This window comes from Polyodon spathula, chromosome 2 (assembly GCF_017654505.1).
Source record: "Polyodon spathula isolate WHYD16114869_AA chromosome 2, ASM1765450v1, whole genome shotgun sequence".
Classification (NCBI taxonomy): Eukaryota; Metazoa; Chordata; class Actinopteri; order Acipenseriformes; family Polyodontidae; genus Polyodon; species Polyodon spathula.
Genome location: NC_054535.1, coordinates 67,047,081 through 67,066,485, shown reverse-complemented (window position 1 = coordinate 67,066,485; position 19,405 = coordinate 67,047,081). Strand labels below are relative to the sequence as shown.

At 35.9% G+C, this 19,405-nt stretch overlaps 1 protein-coding gene across 1 annotated transcript in view; it reads left to right on the top strand.

The window, feature by feature from the left end:
* Nucleotides 1-19,405, top strand: part of LOC121299252 (ras and EF-hand domain-containing protein-like) — a 67,222-nt gene that overhangs the window by 32,324 nt on the left and 15,493 nt on the right. The window contains exons 7-15 of the mRNA XM_041226920.1: nucleotides 6,905-6,973; nucleotides 7,714-7,798; nucleotides 7,910-7,992; nucleotides 8,381-8,615; nucleotides 10,750-10,893; nucleotides 13,105-13,252; nucleotides 13,946-14,027; nucleotides 14,598-14,712; nucleotides 15,419-15,538. Coding sequence (XP_041082854.1) covers nucleotides 6,905-6,973; nucleotides 7,714-7,798; nucleotides 7,910-7,992; nucleotides 8,381-8,615; nucleotides 10,750-10,893; nucleotides 13,105-13,252; nucleotides 13,946-14,027; nucleotides 14,598-14,712; nucleotides 15,419-15,538 — 1,081 coding nt within the window. The remainder of the gene's footprint in view (nucleotides 1-6,904; nucleotides 6,974-7,713; nucleotides 7,799-7,909; nucleotides 7,993-8,380; nucleotides 8,616-10,749; nucleotides 10,894-13,104; nucleotides 13,253-13,945; nucleotides 14,028-14,597; nucleotides 14,713-15,418; nucleotides 15,539-19,405) is intronic.

The window sequence follows — 19,405 nt, the reverse complement described above, 5'->3', positions numbered from 1 at the left end:
TGTTTGTTTTAGCTGACTGTGAAACTGGTTATGTCTCTGCTATTGATCCTTACTTTGGTAGCCCAGCAACAGACTCCCTGTTGAGACCTGACATGCCATTTTCATCAAGAATTGTTCTTCACCTGTGTGAAACATTACTGCAGACAACAAATAAACATGGCTTTCATTTGGTTACAGACAGATTTTACACAGGTTATGACCTGGCCATGGAACTGGTACAAATAAAAAATCTACCACTGGAACAGTAGTGGCTAACAGAAGAGGATTGCCAGTACCAGTGAAACAATGGCTCAGACTAAAATAAAATACAAGACAGTCTCACTCAGCAAGGACAACAAGGTCATGGTGCTAGGATGGAAGGACAAAAGACTAGTGCTCATGATGAGCACCTCCCATGGCAGTGACTGTGAGAAGGTACAGTGCACCATCAAGAGAGGAGCAATTGAAGAGCTGGACAAGCCTTCAGCTATCTGCGATTACACCAGCAAGATGGGTGCAGTGGACCGGGCGGATCACTACTGTGCCAGCTATGCTTTCACAAGAAAGTCTCTGAAGTGGTGGAGGAAGATATTCTTTTGGCTGCTCGAAGTAGTAATTGTGAACAGTGCTATCCTGCTCAATTTGATGAAGGTGGAATCAGGACAGCTACCTGTTCACCATAAAACCTTCAGTAAAGCCTTATTGATACAACTGGTGGGAGATGTGTGCAACCCTAGCTCAAGAAAACGTGGTTGTCCATCATCAACAGACAAAGAAAAAAGGCTGAATGGAAAGCCAAATTTCATTTCCAAAAGTAGATAAAAAAGCACCAAAGACTGCAGTGTGCAGTGACAAAGACAAAAGTGGGGAGGAGAGAGACTTTATGGGTCTACAAAACCTGCTCAAGGCAGCCAGGGTTACACCCAGGTGACTGTTTTGAAAGATAACATACCATGGACACATTAAAAAAATTCCTGTCAGTGTAAATTCTTTTTTTTGATTGCAAACCTCGCCTGGTGTAAATAGTTATGACATTGATGAAAAATAGTTTTTAGTTCATTTTTTTTGTTGTTTTTTTGTTTGTAGTAGTGTGTAATTGATTTGTAAAAAGTTTTGTACCTGTCTGATTATTCTAAAGATAATGTAATAAAGCAAAAACTAAAACTTTGTGAAATTCTGTTACTTTTTTTCAACGTTACGTTCCTGATATATAGTATATATATATATATATATATATATATATATATATATATATATATATATATATATATATATGCATGCTTCCCTTTATATAGTATATAAAAAAACAAAAAACGTTTTTTGTTCAAAATTTTGGTACTGCTGTCTTTGTATGGTCTGACCAGCCTGACAGGAACAGAATAAATGGATTGCAAAGGGTTACTATAAACTGCCCTACTAAACAATGATCACCAGCAAACGTGGTTGTCAATAAATGCAACACATAAACTCAAAAATATCAGCAAGAACAAGGCACTATAAATGTTTAAGATTTTAAATAAACTAAAGTTTTAACATCGTCCGACCACACTTTCCATCCTTTCAGTGCCTTCCTATTAATTACCAAACCAAAGAAATAACATATCCCACTTCCACACAGTATTATCTACGATCAAAGAGAAATGCAGGAAGCACACACCAATGCAGTTATCAAAAACTCCACTTACTACTATAAGATAACTTTTCTGCATTTGTATTATTTTTTATTTTAAATGGTGTTGTAAAGATTTTGCCATCTTTCCAAGTTTTAAGATAGTGAGGTCACTTGTGTTGTAGTAATTTATGTTTCTATGTACTACAAAAATATACAATTCATTCCCATTTGTTTTTGTTTTTTTTTATAAAAACTACCGCTTAACTTTGCAATGGTGTTGTGCCTCCATACTTTTTCTTCTTTTTATTTATGTTTGTTGCTGTAACTTAACATGCAATCCAAATTAATAATAATAATAATAATAATAATAATAATAATAATAATAATAATAATAATAATAATAACATTTTTGCAAGTACCGTCTTCTCATTAGTGTTAAGTTTGTTAGTGGGTGGGCACTGCATGTCTTAAAACACACTCGATTGGCTATTGCTAGGTAGCTCTTTGTTTCTCTTAACCAATAGGATTTCCTCAATGTCCAAACTGATATACGCAAAGCAGGTGACTGATACCTCAATGGCGGTGCAGCATTTATATTCAGAAAAAAATAGCAAAGAATACAATAGCCGTAAGAAACTCTTGAGAGATAAATAATGAAAAAGTTTGAATATAGCGTGCTTCTGGTCAGGAACAACAGGTGTGAATAACACTATGTAACACAATTTTTGTTCCTGGGTAGTAAGTGTTATTTCCTAATTGCTTATGCCTCAAAAGTATAGAAAATGGTTATTATTCCCCACAAACTTTGCTTTTGTGACCAGGACAGTGATATTTCAAAATATCACTATTTCCAATGGGAAAATGGGCAAATGTATGTCTTTTCGTTCACATAAAGTCAGAAAAAAACAACATATGAATCCAAATTAACATGTATTTATACTAAAGTAATACAAAGATGACTACAAAAGATAAAAGATAAATACATGTTAATTTGGATTCATATGTTGTTTGTTTCACAACAAACAAATAAAGGGTACCTGTGGCCTTTTTTTTTTTTTTTTTGCGAACGGATGGCTTTCTGTTTCAAAACCTCGGTCTCATTTGTTCTTAGGAGACTGCAATAGGACAGTGAGACGAGCTGATTCTGGACCAAACCATTCAATATACGAGGGGGGTGGTGTTGTGCATAATAATAATAATAATAATAATAATAATAATAATAATAATAATAATAATAATAATAATAATACATTTCAAGATGTGATCCTTATTTTTTAGTTAGTTTAAGTTAACAAGTTGTATGAAGGTTGTGTATAATTTTCTAAGTGAAGTTATTTCGCTTCATAGTCCCCTACTCAAACACTGTGATATTACTGTACATTTCTCAGTATAGCTAGTTAGAGATGGAACCCATTATACATTCACCATTGCGACACGCGAGTTATTGTTATGTAACTACTGTAAAGCGATAAACTGTGGTTCTGTTGAGTGTATTGCATGGGAAAATGGGATGGCAGTGGTAGGTTGTAGCAACCCCTCAGTTCGAAATATAGCACTACACCCCTGCAGTAAACAAGAAAAGTTAACCGCTTTGGAGTATTTTTTTTAATGGTATTTCTAAGGACTTTTTTTGTTTTGGTTTTCCTCTTTCTGTGTCAGTTCCATTTGCTACTTAGGACTACTTTGCTTTTTATATTGTGTTCAGTTGTTAAAGTTCCTGATTGCGCCACTAAATAAACCTGGTTTTAGCAGGTCATAACACAGTGCTCAGTCGTCTATTTGTGACCCCATTGCTTTGTCATCAGAATTGCTTTGGCAAATGTGTTATTGATACCATGCCCCGAAATTGATGTCAACCTGTGGCGATGGGGCAGACGCGCTATAATGGTGCAAGACACGTCTTCAGAATACCATTTCAGCGCAGTGGTTTTTTTACATCTTCGCTTCATTTATGCCCCCGATTCTGTGGCGCAAGCACTATTAGCGCTTGCACTCGCATTTGTGCTGTGATCAGAATACTGACATGGGGTTTAAACAAGCAGCCGTCTTGAGTTATTTTAGTGCAAAAAAACTAATTTGTCAAACTAATTTTCATGAAACTTGGACAAAAAAAGTATCCGTAACATAGACACGGAGCATATGAAAATGCTGTCCAGATCTGTTTTGAAACTTCTCAGAAAATATACCCCTTAAAATCAAGTTTATACAAGGCTCTGCCAGCCACTTTATCTATAACAGTGCTATTAAAAAACTAAAAAAAACAACAACACGAAAAACATTGAATACAGGGGCATATTTGCAAAGTATTTACTTTTGTCTTGTATTCATTCTCACATCACTTTTTGTAACATTACTATGATTTAAACAAAACACACAACACTGAAAATAAAGGGCACGTTGGCCAAACAAACGGACAGACAGACAAACAGTGGACGAACACTAAACAAGTACCATGCTGGTGTTTCCAGCACATTGTAGCAATTGCTTGTATACTTTGTTTTTACCTCCTCTCCACACCCGTTCTCCACTCACCGAACACACAAACCCTGAGTGAGTGAAAACATGTGGCTTTTATGCAGCTGTACCGAGACTCTATTGCTAATCAATCATTCAATTGGAGTCTCGGTACAACTGCACGTGAATTAATTATGTGCAATTTCCCGTGCTCACATATTACATTTACCTGCACGTGAAGTTCTGTGCAATCCTCATGCTAAATACGGGACACTCCGCCACAATGCTATACATACAGTAGTAAAACAAAATGGCATCAGTAATTTTGTTTTATATTGGGCGCGTGTGGTATTGAATATATTTATTATAAAGTCAATTTTAAGATGCACAAAATTTAACACCACTTTAACATTAAAGAGGTAGTAGCTTCAAATATCATTTTAATTGCATTTTTTTAAAAATATATTTTTTGTTGTTTGCAGCAATTTGTGTTTCTTGGTTCTATTGCTCCAATATTGGGGTATTATAATGTTTAGCAAAATCTGCCTTCACTGGATGTTGAGCTTGTCTTGAGAATCCTAAAGGCTGGGATTAACATCCTTCCTCATCTAATTCAAACCTTGTGACACCTTGTAACATGGCGATGTTATAATAGTGAATCAGACACAGAACAATGGGTGTTGCCACACCATCACGCAGATTTAATTACAACACAGGCCCGAAGCTAGGGTACCAACAATGGTAATTCTAGTGCCGGATTTAATAAAGAAAAAAAAAAAAGCTAACAATTAAAGTTTGCCCACAAATGGTGAGCGCTAGTCCCACTAAAAGGAATGTCCCGCTCCAGGAACCCACTACACTACTAACCCTCACTGCACTTGGTTTGGGATTAAATCCAATAAACTGACCTACTTCTAGCCTCCCGGAGTCCTGGCATCCTCACAGCGCCTCCAGCCTCTTCAAACGGCCTCGGCTGGGCTATGCCTTCACAAGCACCTTCTTGGAGCAGAAGGGTTTTGTGTAGTAGTTCTCTCCATGGAGCGGGCGCTGTCCTCCTTGATTACAACATACAAGCTTTTGCCCGCCTGTGTAGCAATGGCATTGCAGTAGCCTTGAACATTGGCACTGCTACCTCATTAAACAGGCGTAAGCTCCATGGGTCGTCATGCTGAAAGGTGAACTTCCGTCCCTGTTTCAGCTTTCTTGCAGAAAGCAGCAGGTTTTCCTCAAGGACTTCTCTGTACTTTGCTCCATTCATTTTGCCTTCTGTACTGACAAGTGCCCCAGTCCCTGCTGATGATAAACATCCCCATAACCTGATGCTGCCACCACCATGCTTCACAGTAGGGAGGGTGTTCTTTGGGTGATGCGCTGTATTGGGTTTGCGCCAAACATAACGCTTTGCCAAAGCTTTATGCCAAAAGGTTCCATTTTAGTTTTGTGAGACCACAAAACTTTTTGCCACATGGCTACATAATCTCCTGAGTGTTTTTTTGCATACTTGAAATGGGATTCAAGGTGGGTTTTCTTGAGTAATGGCTTCCGTCTTGCCACTCTACCATACAGGCCAGATTTGTGGAGTGTTTGGGATATTGTTGTCACATGCACACTTTGACCAGTCTTGACCATAAAAGCCTGTAGATCTTGCAAAGTTGCCATTGGCTTCTTGGTAGCCTCTCTGATCAGTCCACCTTGCTCAGTCATCCAGTTTGGAGGGACGGTCTGATCTAGGCAGGGTCTTGGTGGTGCCATCTACCTTCCACTTCTTAATAATCATCTTGACCGTGCGCCAAGGGATATTCAAGGCCTTTGATATTTTTTATACCCATCCCCTGATCTGTGCCTTTCAACAACTTGGTCCTGGAGTTCTTTTGAAAACATCTTGGTGCTCATTGTTGAGTCTTTGCTTTGAAATGCACTACCCAGCAGAGGGAACCTACAGGAACTGCTGAATTTATCCTGAAATCATGTGAATCACTACAATTTAACATAGGTGGATGCCACTTAACTTGGTGTGTGATTTTGAAGGCAACTGGTTACACCTGAGCTAATTTAGGATTGCTATTACAAGGGGGGTGGACACTTATCCAACCAAGGTATTTCAGTTTTTATTTTGAATTAATTTTCTACAAATTTCTAGAATATTTTTTCACTTGGAAGTTGTGGGGTAGGATATGTAGATTTTAATGCATTTTAATTCCAGGCTATAAGTTGAACATTTTGAAAGGGCATGTAGACTTTCTATAGGCACTGTAGTTTATGTATATGTAAGTGGGACTTGCACTGTTGAAAAGTCACATTGTTACATGATTTGATTAGAATAAGCAACGCTGTTACTACAGACACGCTCAAAGAAAAAGTCTGGTTAAGACAACTATCAAACCCCCCCCCCCCCAAAAAAAAAAAAACCCAGAACAACTCAGATGGCAAACACCACACAACAATAAGGGAAGTGTATAAAAGCAATTGCAGTGACATCTTAAGCTACTTATACTTTAACTTAGTCTTCAGGATTTTACTCTAACCACTGAACTACTTGTGTTTGCAAGTAATCTGAATTACAGTATTTATGTCTGGGTTCAGTCATTTTAATTTATTGCGTGGATTCAGTCGGCTACTACACAAATATCATTTTGATGAGACACAAGGAAAAGGGTTTAAAAATCAAGTCTTTACAATGGCACAGGATATCCTGAAAGTAAGACTGCTCAGCGCATTGGGGTTTAATCTCTATGGCAACTGGTAACAACAGCTAAAATAAAGGCTCACCATTCCCCTGGTACTCTATCTAAATTGATGTATTTATGTTCCAATGAACAAAACCTGACTTTTTGGTTGTTATTGTTTTTTGCTTTTCAGGGATAAAGCAATGATAAAAGAGTATACAGACGAAAGAGAAAACCTTACCCGACAAATAGAGATACTTCAGTAAGTTTCATTCAGTCTTTCTGTTGATAAATCCCTGTTTTCTGCTGGCTTATACTTAAAAAGCCCTTGTTTTTTTTGTATCATTCATTTTAGCATATTTAGATATGTCTGTTTTAATCACCAGGTTAAATAACTGCATACCAAGCACATTCCTCATACAGTGAAGCTACCGTTCAGTTTATAGAATTCTGTACCAATGTATACAGTACAGGGGTCCAAGCACAGTGTAGTTAAATGTACCTGTGTTTTGAAGTGTATCCTCATTCTTAATTGCTACATCCTGCTTTACTGCATATCCCAAACACACACTCTTACCAAGAAAGCACACAGAGGGCACAGAGTTAACCTCACAGCTTTCTGGCGTGTCAGCTGATCCTGATGTTTTATAATACCTTGTTGCTTTATTATTGGCCCTATTTACAAAGCATTAACTTGAGAGTTATGTAAACAGTATTTTCTCAGTTTTTTTTAATGAATTAAATATATTTTAATATTCATGAAACAGTTCTAGACTGTTGTTAAGGCAGTTTATTGAGTTTTTTTTAAATTAAAAACATTCCTGAAATAACTCTTGAGTTAAAGCTTTGTGAATATATTATTGTTATTTGTTTTATTTAGTTTTTTGGACCTATTTTGAGTTTAACAAATTCCAGACAAAGAAAACTAGCTGAGAATATCAACAGGCATTCAGTTGTTTGAATAAATCCTTAATGACTTTGCATTCCTTTATTCTTTAAAAGGTCAGCTAACAGGAAACTCCATGACAGCAACGATGGTCTAAGAAGTACACTGGAAAATAGTTTAAGCAAATACAATAAATCTCTGGTAAGAATCATTTGCATGAAAAAAAAAGCTTAAAAACATGACCTAGGTAACACAGCCTGAGGCAAATTAATTTATTTTTACCTTTTAAAACTAAAATTGTTTCTCTTCTAGCGTGTTCATAACACCTCCCCAGGAAATACCATTTCTCAATCAAGTCTGAAGTTTAGTGGTCGACAGTCTCCATTTTATGATAGGTAAGACGTGTTTTTTTTTTTTTTTTATATCTGAGGGATTAGTTTGCCTTCAACGTTTTAAAAAGAAAAACAATTTTATCCATGGGTAAACTCAGCTGTCTGCTGAAAAGGCAAATATATATTTATACTTGTGCTTTTCAATCTAGAATCTAGAAAAAAAAAGAAGTGTTTAAAACACACATTTAGATTCAATGAGTTTATAACGTCACTATAAAGAGTGCGCATTTACATTTAATTACACTAAAATATAATTTCATTCCAATAATGAATGACAAAGTAATCTGCACATATTTGTTTCAACTCTTATTCATACAATGTGATCTGAACTGTATCTGTCACCAGATATTTTCTTCTATTCTTATTCATATATTTTATTTGACTTCTCCAGGTTCTCTCATTCTTCTTACATGGATGAGGACTGTGACATGCTGGCGATGTGTGACCCGATGCATAGTGTAAGCTGTGAGGTGGAGAGCCTAGCAGAGAGCTGCTTGGACAGTGGCCTCTCAACCCTGCGAGACTCCAACGACTACGACTCCGAGGTGGAGTTCAGGCTTCAAAAGAACTTCCGAAGGTCACACAAGATGCCAGAGAACTTCGGGGGATATGCTTCTGATACAGACGTACGCTGTGCTCACTTTGCTCCATGGCAAGCCTATTTATTTACAAAGCAAACTGCTGCAATCACATCAGCCCACATTACAGTGCTGTATTTTATAGCTTTTTCCTAAATTGTAGTTAGATATATCAGAACAAAAAAATAAGAATAAAACTAGTTTTAATTTGTCTATATATATATATATATATATATATATATATATATATATATATATATATATATATATATATATATATAAAACTTAGCTGTTTTTCTTTAGTTTTATTTGTACAGTGTAAGAATATTTTGTATGTGTACAGGCTGGGACTGGAAACATCACATGTCCCTGACCTGCAGAGATCGCAGATATATATATATATATATATATATATAATATGTATATATATTATATATATATGTCGGCACAGTGGCTTGCAAAAGTATTCAGACCCCTGACCAATTCTCTCATATTACTGAATTACAAATGGTACATTGAAATTTCGTTCTGTTTGATATTTTATTTTTAAAACACTGAAACTCAGAATCAATTATTGTAAGGTGACATTGGTTTTATGTTGGGAAATATTTTTAAGAAAAATTAAAAACTGAAATATCTTGCTTGCATAAGTATTCAACCCCTGTGCTATGGAAGCTCCCAGTTTGCACCGATGAAAGAAATTGCCCATTTTCTGGATAAAAACCCCGCTGGTGAAGGATCATTGGTAAGGCTGTGAATCTGAAGGAAAATGAAGACCAAAGAGCATTCTACAGAAGTTAGAGATAAAGTAATACAAATGCATAGATTAGTGAAAGGGTACAAAATAATATCCAAGTGTTTGGATATCCCAGTGAGCACAGTTGGATCAATAATCAGGAAGTGGAAGCTGAATCACACCACCCAGACACTGCCAAGAAAAGGCCGTCCCTCAAAACTCAGCACTCAAACAAGAAGGAGACTTGTGAGAGAAGCCACAGAGAAGCCAACAATCACTTTGAAGGAGCTACATAGTTCAGTGGCTGGGAGTGGAGTAATAGTGCACCAGTCAACCATATCAAGAGCTCTGCATAACACTGACCTGTATGGGAGGGTGGCAAGAAAGAAGCTGTTATTCAAAAAGTACCATCTGAAAGCATGTCTGGAGTTTGCCAGAAAGCATGAGAGTGACCCAGCTGCAATGTGGGAAAAGGTTTTGTGGTTAGATGAGACCAATATAGAGCTTTTTGGCAAAAAGATACAAAATACAGGAAAGTACTACAAGAGAATCTGCTTCAGTCCGCTAAAAAGCTGAAGCTTGGGAGGAAATTCACCTTTCAGCAGGACAATGATCCCAAGCACAAGGCCAAAGCAACATTGGCGTGGCTCAAGAACAAAAAGGTGAATGTCCTACAGTGGCCCAGTCAAAGTCCTGATCTCAATCCCATTGAGAATCTGTGGCACTCTTTGAAAATTGCAGTCCACAAGCATCGTCCAGCCAACCTGGAGCAAATCTGCAAAGAAGAATGGGCCAAAATCACTCCGACACTGTGTGCAAAGCTGGTACATACTTACCCCAAATGACTTAAAGCTGTTATTGCAGCGAAAGGTGGCTCTACCAAATATTAATGTGTGGGGGTTGAATACTTATGCAAGTAAGATATTTCATTTTTTTATTTTTCTTAAAAATATTTCCCAACATAAAACCAATGTCACCTTACAATAATTGATTTTGAGTTTAAGTGTTTTAAAATAAAATATCGAACAGAACGAAATTTCAATGTACCATTTGTAATTCAGTAATATGAGAGAATTAGTCAGGGGTCTGAATACTTTTGCTAGGCACTATATATATATATATATATTATATATTATATATATATATATATATATATATATATATATATATATATGTAATACTTATTAATATATATCTCAATACTTTTAATTATTTTGAACGCACCTTCAAAATGTAATTATGTTTTTTTTTCTGTTCCATAGACAATTACTTACTAAAGATCATCTTCATTGTATTGTCTGCAGTTAAAAAAATAAAAATAAATTAAATCCACAAACTGGCTTATACGTTTCTATAGAAATCATATCGAACTCATGCATATATGTGTCCATTTACGGTGACAGATTTGTTTGTGTTGAAACTAAAATTCCTAATGTTTGTTTGTAGGTGCCGGAGATTCATGATGAAGTGGCTTACAGTTCTGACGGCAACAGTTCAGTGCTAGACTGGAAACCACCAACGCCGATCAGCAGGATAGGTTCTTCAGCTTCCGTCTCAACGCGAAAATGCATCTCCGCTATATCACCACAAGTTCTGTACCTTGCCTTCTGAGTTTCTGATGCTAACTGAGGGACTAACATTTGGGGAGTGTATATACAGACTACTTGCTAGTTGGGACATGGATCTGTGTCTTACTGATTGTTGTTAAAACATAAACTTGCATTATTATTATTATTATTATTAGGCTTCCAATCTTGTGCATCAACTAAGAAGTTGCTGCGATAAATGTTACTATCAAAATGGCTGCCAGCAAATTCACTGAAATGCACCCTAACATCAAACTGCTTGTTTGAAAACCATTTAACCAACTAACTCTGAACTTGGTAGGCATTATCCTAGGGGAAAAAAGGATTTCAAATAGGGACAAATTGTGTTCTTTTATAAAACAAGATGGCCACCAGACCTACATTTTCTTCTTAAATTTAAAACTGCTAGAGCTACAAAAAAAAATGCTTGTTTGATTAACTCCAAAGTTGACAAGCATCATCCCTGTGTCAATACAATTGACTTTTGATGGTTGTGTGTAAACCAGTATGGCCACCTGATCCATTTCTTTTAAAAACCTTTCAAAATCTCCGGTCAAATGTAAAACTAGCTTTTAACTCCTTACAAAGTGTGTATATAGGGTAATGGTTACTCTAGAACACAGACAGAAACCCATATATGCTCTATCCAAAAATCACCTTGCCTGTGACCTCTCTAAGGTCAAATGTAAAACTAGCTTATAGCTCCTTACAGTGCACATAGGGTTATGGTTACTATACAACATATTTAGGAACCCATGTATGCTCTATTCAAAAATTACCTTGATTTTGACCTTTGACCTCTCCTTAAGGTCAAATGTTAAATTAGCTTATAACTTCTTACAGTGTGTAGATAGGGTCATGGTTACTATGGTGTTTAAAGTTAAAAGCATCATGAGATAATGAACTAATGCAGTGTTTTGAATTGAAACTGCTCCATAAAACTGATCTGTTGCTGACACTTGTGCTGCAATATACAGCTTGCCAAAATTTCCAGCTGGTACTGAACTTGGAAGCTGTAAAACTGCCTGGCAGTTCTAATTATTATTATTATTATTATTATTATTATTATTATATTATTATTATTATTTATTATTATCCAGGGCGACTTACACATTTTTACAAAATATCACAGTACAAAGTATCACATTATAAAATATCAGATTACAGATTAAAGTAAAATAAAATCAGCATCAAATAAGATCAAATTCAAATAAGAGCAAAGTAAAGTATACAGTAAATAATTACATTTAAGAGTGAGTTTGACTAAGAGCAGTTAACTTATAGTAAAAATATTTGCTATATAGTTCTGATACTGTATTTTAACTTGCTATTTATTATAATATCCACCATTCTTGCACTACACAGAGGCTAACAGTTCAGCAGTGTTTGCATACTGAGTTTCTGTGACAGTCTGACCTGAAAATATTACGCTAGCTCAGAAGGAGTAGTCAAGTGCCTCCAGAATATTCATACTATATTAATCATTAACCGAAAGGTTTATGTTATCTACTTGGGCTTACAGGCCAGCTGTTTGCACACCTCTTTAACAAACAAGCTTGGGGAATGTGTTAACTAATGTTTCAGACATACTGTAACTACAGAAAATAAGTTTAATAACCGTTTCTGAAATACAGTATTGTCACGTATATAAAATTACCTCCCTTCAAAGGTTGGAAGTTTGAAACACCTTGAAGCTCTGGGACGATTCAGTTTCAATTTTGGGCCTAGAAAGAGTACTATATTAATCTTCCTCAGTTCTGAGGTGCAGGGAGTCTTGCTGGGGGGTTCTGTTCTGTGGAGATACTGGATTGACGCATTAAGGGAGAAGTTCTGCATTTGATTATCAATAAAAAAAAAAAAAAAAAAAAAAAAAAAAAAAAAACGGTTCGGCTATTTTCTTAGAAAAAAAAACAAAACAAAAAAAAAAAACTTTGCCTCTTCTCCACTAACTGTGTGACAGTCCAACACCACACATAGATAAAGTTCCTGATATGGACTAATGACAAGGAGGGATAAAGCTTTTTTTTTTTTTTTTTTGCATGACTTGTCAGCAATGAGACACATTCACAGCTTACATCCTTTTTTATGGAAGCTGCTTAAGAATGTAATGATAAATTGGTAAAAGTTTACCATCATTAAGGCTTTTGTTATTGTTTTTACTGTGTTTTTTGTTTGTTTTTCCCATTTCATTAGTATTTTCTTTTCTTTTCCTTAGGCAGACAATAGAGATAGCAATTCTGAATACCCTCATTCTGAGAAAGCCTACAAGGTGGTCTTAGCTGGAGATGCAGCCGTGGGCAAGTCCAGCTTCCTGCTGAGGCTTTGTAAAAATGAGTTCCGTTTAAACACTAGTGCCACACTAGGTAGGTTTGTTGGATAGACAAACCTGTTTGTTGACCAATAATGAAGTATATATTATAATCATGTAAACATCGGCGGATCTAAATACAGCCACCCTTAAACTATATTTAACCTGCAGGTTTTTCCCTCCTGGATAATTTATGTGCCAGCGTATAACATTACTTAACAAGTGAAAGATTCGGTTTGAATTTTAGGTTGGGGGTATAAAGATCTACCACTGTTTAGATCAGTGGTACTCAACTCTGGCCCTCGACATCTAATCCAGTCCAGGTTTTTAATCCGAGCAGGTTCTAATGTAATTGAAGCTGCTAAAAGGCAATTAACTAATTTAGGACCGGTTTAAATAAACACCAGGACTGGAATGGATCTCAAAGGCCATAGTTGAATAGAAATTTGACCTCAGGATATCAAATGTTGTTTTTTTCCCCCCATCAATTGTAGATTAAAAGTAATACATAGGATTACTTTATTGTTCTAGCAGTGACAATCATATGTGTGATATTAAACTATTGATAACCTGTGAACCAAAGAAACTGACTGAAAGCAGTTCATATTTTGTATATGTGTGTGACAAATGTTTGTCATATTGATAGCTCAGTAAGTTGTATACATGTTATTTTTTTTCAAAAACAGAAATTAATGCAAAAATAAATATTTTTAAGTGCAAAAAAAACAAGTGTTTTTTTTCCTGCTAGGTGTTGACTTTCAAATGAAGACACTGGTTGTTGATGGGGAACCTACAGTTTTACAGCTGTGGGATACTGCGGGACAGGAAAGGTACAATTACAAATTTCTTGTTTCACATTTCAGTAATCTTAAACTACTGAAAAATCTTTAAAAAATTGGGAAGAATCATACATTGTTTTATCCAAACTTGACTTGATAACCCAGTATTGTGGATAATGGTATTTAAACACTGAATTTATAAAAAATAAAAAAATTGCATTGCCTAGTTTATCTATATCCCTAAAAGTATGCCAAGTTTGTGATCTGCTTTCATTTACTATAAGTTTTGCTTCTTCAACAAAAAGAACAGGACAAGCAAGGACAGCTTTTGACTGCTTAGTTTTGCTAATCTATCAACAGATAGCAAACTTTTGTTTTGATTTGGGTGTTTGAGTAGATCTGTAGAGAAATTCCAACAACTGTTACATAAACTTTTGTTTATGTCACATGTATAGAGTCATAATAGTGGCTCAAACTTGGCAAGAGTAACTTCTGTGACTCAGTACTGTTACAGTTGTTTTAAATGTTCCTTTGCCTCACTGTTTCTCCTTCAAAACAGGGCCCAAACTGTATCTTTATTTTATAATGGAGTATTTGTTAAAAACAGCGTTTATGTTTCAGATTTCGAAGTATTGCAAAATCCTATTTCAGACGAGCGGATGGAGTTTTATTATTGTATGATGTAACCTGTGAAAAAAGTCTCCAGAACATACGAGAATGGGTGGACATGATTGAGGTGGGTTACGTGAAACATGGGTGTTTACTTCAAATAAATTCAAAAGGAAGTGTGACAGGGTACACCCCAACATTGTGTTTATTTGTATTTGTGTTGTATTATTATGATTTAAATGTATTGTTTGGTGTTTAAAAATACAGCGTTTTGTTATTATTGTTTAACAGCATGGATGGGGTTAAAATTCACCATCGAACTAAACAAATGCATGGTGTGGCCATCTCCAAATTAATTAAGTGATTACCAATTTGGAGATGGCCATATATATATATATATATATATATATATATATATATATATATATATAGAGCGGATCAACCGCTCATCAGGGTTGGTTGTTCAGAGAGGAGGAATGCAAGAAGTAAGATATAATAATATAACTGCTACTCGTGCTGGATTTCGACCAGCATGGTACTTGTATTGTTTGAACCATTGTGACTGTTTATTTTGGCGACCGTGCCATTTTCTTCTGAAAAGTGTGTTTTGTTTTATTTTGTTTAAACATTTTATTTAGATTATTAAAGAAAGAGCGCTTTTGCGACTCACCCTCAGTGCCTTGCCTGTGTGTTTACTTCCTGGTCTGTGACCACTCGACCATCCTGTCACAGGAAGTAAAAAATATACATTGGAATAATGTCATCAGTTTATTAACTGCTTTTGTTACGTTGTCCCATAGCACTAAAATGTTGTGTGTGTCTTAATCTATTAGGACGTATCCCAAGGTGAGATCCCCATCATGCTAGTGGGAAACAAGGCAGATCTGCGTAAGCAAGCCATAGAGGAAGGAATAAAGTGTATCCCAACCAGCTATGGAGAAAAGCTTGCAATGGTAAGTAGGGATCCAGGTTAGATCCAAAATCGGTCTGATGTCCGATTCAGCCTTATTGCGGTTCGTATCGTATCACTCTTGCAGATTTTCCAAAAAACATAGTGGATTTCTACATCAGCGGTCTGTACTGGTGTTTCTTTATTAAAGTCCCCAGGGCGGCCATAAACCCCAGATCAGGGGCAGGTTGTACTAAGGTATCCAATCCTGATCCTGTGACGTGTTGGGTTGTACAAGTAAAAGCATTAGCACTGATCCTGAGCTCAGTTTCGGGTCAAGATTTGGCCCTGTTTTTTCAGAGCAGGATCACAGTCAGATCAGAGCTTGATCTAATGTTTGTTTTTTATTATTCTATACATTGAGAAACTGCAACTACAAAGTGTTATTCGTAGACTGTAATACGAGAGCGGGTATTTTGTGATCGGCAAAAGCCTATTCAGGTTTGTTGCGTTATAGCATGCAACAATCCTTTCTTTTGCTTCAAATAAATAAATCCACTGGGTAAAATATAGAAACTGAAACACTGTAGAACAAAACAGCCCTTCTTTCTGTTATGGGTTATGGGTTTTTTTAGACAGGTGTAGTCAGAGCTGGTATTTATTTATTTATTTTTCCTTTTAACATATCTTTTGTACTTTGAAATCTGTAGTGGTTATCTTCACTGCGGCAGGAATGCCAAATCTGTGCATTGTTGAGTTCTCCAAATCCTTTGATAAAACTCCTTACATAAATCCAATATTGCTTGTAATTCAGTCGAAAAGACTAACGATCTGATTAGGTCCATGTGACAGGGTTCACCCCGCCCCTGTGTGCATTTTGGTTTTTTTTTGTATTCTTTTGTATTGTTATTATTTAAATGTATTGTTTAGTGTTTAAATACACAATGTTTTGTTATTGTTGTTTTACAGCATGGATGGGGTTAAAATTTCCCATTCATGCTAAACTCGTGCAGAATGTGACCCACAAGCCACGTTGTTCACAGCTTAAAAAACTAAAAACACCTCCTCCTTATTGTGTTGGTTGTAAAAAATGCTGTGTTACGTGCAGCATTTGCCTTTTCAGTGTTGTATATGGAGCTGTTTTATACTGACTTCCTGGAGCCTTGGTATGTTTGTATTTCATGAAGTAAATATAATAAACAGGTGTTTTTGTTGTATATTTTTGTTGTATGTTGTTTTGCTGTATAGACAAATTATGTTATGCGTGAGCTCTGTGTTTTGTATGTATATTTATGTTTGGTATAAATTCAGTTTCAATAATAAAATGACACATAATAAGCTGTTTTTTGTTTAACAAAATGAGACCCTGCTTTCAGGAATTTCATGGAATACCTGTTCATCCAGTTATACTTTTCAGTCTTTCTTTAAGAATTTTACAATGTCACTATTGCAGTTACACATTTTATGTTAAAGCCACTTTTTTTTTTTAGAAAGTCATAGGTTTAATAATCAACTTTAATATTTAAATAGAATTGCTTAATTCAAAGACAGTATTTTAAAATATAAGTGCAACAAATCATGTATAGTGTAGGTCTTTATTTTTGTAAATAGTTTTTAAACATTTTTTTCTTAAATTTATTTTTATAACCAGTTACATTTGTTAATGTAAAACAACAAACTGTCAAGTTTGGTGTTACTTGAAAGAATGATGTAACCTGTTCTTAAAAAAATAAATAAAAAAAAAACATGCATAGAGTAGAGAGTTAATTATCCAAACTAATTGGGACCGATACTAGTTTGCATAATCGATAATTGAACAGGTATTAATAACAGTTACTGTACCTTTAATAATGCAGTTAATATACACAAGTACTGTACAACTACCCACTGATGATACATAGCTAGTAACCTATGCTATCACATTAAACATACAAAATTACAAAGCTTGCAAATCAGTAAATTAATGCAATTCAGTAAAACTTTAACACCTACATTTAAGGTAATGAAATACTGTAATTAAAAGTAACATATACCAAACTTTGAAAATCATTAAAGAATACAATTCAGTACAACTTTGACACATTACAGAACTTTATGAATAATTAAAAAATTCAGTTTAATTTTTCTATACGTTCGTACTTGCTGTTAAGGCATTGTAATAACGTACAATTGAAATGAATAACATACAAGTTCTTAGCTGCTCAGTAACAGACAAGATCTCCAGCATTACTGACGAAATAGAAGAATAATTAAGAATGAGGTGACTGTTTTAATTTGCTTAACTGCAACAATTTAAAAAGCACACAATGCTCCATCTAAGGTTTTGGTGGTCTGAATAATTCTGTAACTTTCATTTGCCTCAATTTGCTGATCCTTTTTCTGGCAGCTAAATCTTGTAGCCATTTAGTAGCAGAAGCTGTGTGGGTAATACACCACACGTAATTAATCACGTGATTACAGATGTGTTCGGTTGTTTAGACAGTACAGTTGATCAAAGATCGGATAATTGACTCTCCACTATATAGATTTTTTCTTGGTTTTTGAGTGATGTTTATTTCAATAAAACAGTCAAAATCTAAATTTTTTGCCAAAATTCCAAAGAATCTACAGAAGGGTTCTCGAGTTATTCTGGGGTCCAAAGGGTTAAAAGGGTATTGAACTCTCGGAAATTCCGAAGAAGCCAAATAATAGACGTGCAGTGCTTTGGAAATCGCACATGGGGGTATGTCAGCTAATTTAGCTAGCCATAATAACTTAAAATAAATGGATGATTAAATGCCTGGAAGCACCTATACGTACATGTTTTAAAATCGCACATACAAGTCACCTGCCTAAACGACACTTAAATCCCTTGTGTCATGACCTGTTGCAGTTTAGGCCTTTTGTAATATAATAAAATAAAAAATAAAAAAGCATACATATACGAGCCAGAAATGTACATTTGTATATGTAACCAATTCTAAAGAAATTATTGACATAACATGTTTTAGCTTTGTTACATTTTTGGCTAGCACCAATAGAAACAATGCAAGAAAAAGAATGTAATGTAATTATTACATTCAGTTGACCTAAATTCAGGTAACATTTACAATACAGGAGCAAGGGCTGCGTGGAGGAACCTTGGGGAACTGATAATAGGAGAGAAGTGCTTTGTGACATAGGGATGAGTATGGGGATTCCCCTTGGCTCGCGGAGGTTAGACAGATCGGCCTCCAAAAATAAAAAGAGAAGATTTTATATATATATACACACACACACACACACACACACACACACTGAGTGTACAAAACATTAGGAACACCTTCCTAATATTGAGTTGCAACCCCTTTTGCCCTCAGAACAGCCTCACTTCGTCGGAGCATGGACTCTACAAGGTGTCGAAAGCGTTCCACAGGGAAGCTGCCCCATGTTGACGCCAATGCTTCCCACAGTTGTGTCAAGTTGGCTGGTAGTGGATCTCTACTCCGAATAACTCGTTCCATCTCATCCCACAGATGCTGAATTGGATCTGGTGACTGGGCAGGCCACAGCAGTAAGCTGAATTCACTGTCATGTCATGGAACCATTCCTGGACAATCCTAGCCTTGTGGCATGGGGCATTATCATGCTGAAAAAATCTATTAGCAGATGGATACACTGCTGCCATGATGGGATGCACCTGATTGGCAATGATGTTCAGATATCCTGTGGTATTCAGACGTTGCTCCACTTTTATCAAGGGGCCCAATGTGTGCCATGAAAACACATCCCACACCACCACCAGCCTGCAATGTTGACACTCGGCATGATGGATGCATGTACTCATGTGGTTTTCTCCATACCCTAGTCTTCCCATCAGCGTGAAACAGCAGGAACCGGGATTCATCAGACCAGGAAATGTTTTTCCAATCCTCCAGTGTCCAGTGTTTTCGTTCCTTAGCCCACTGCAACC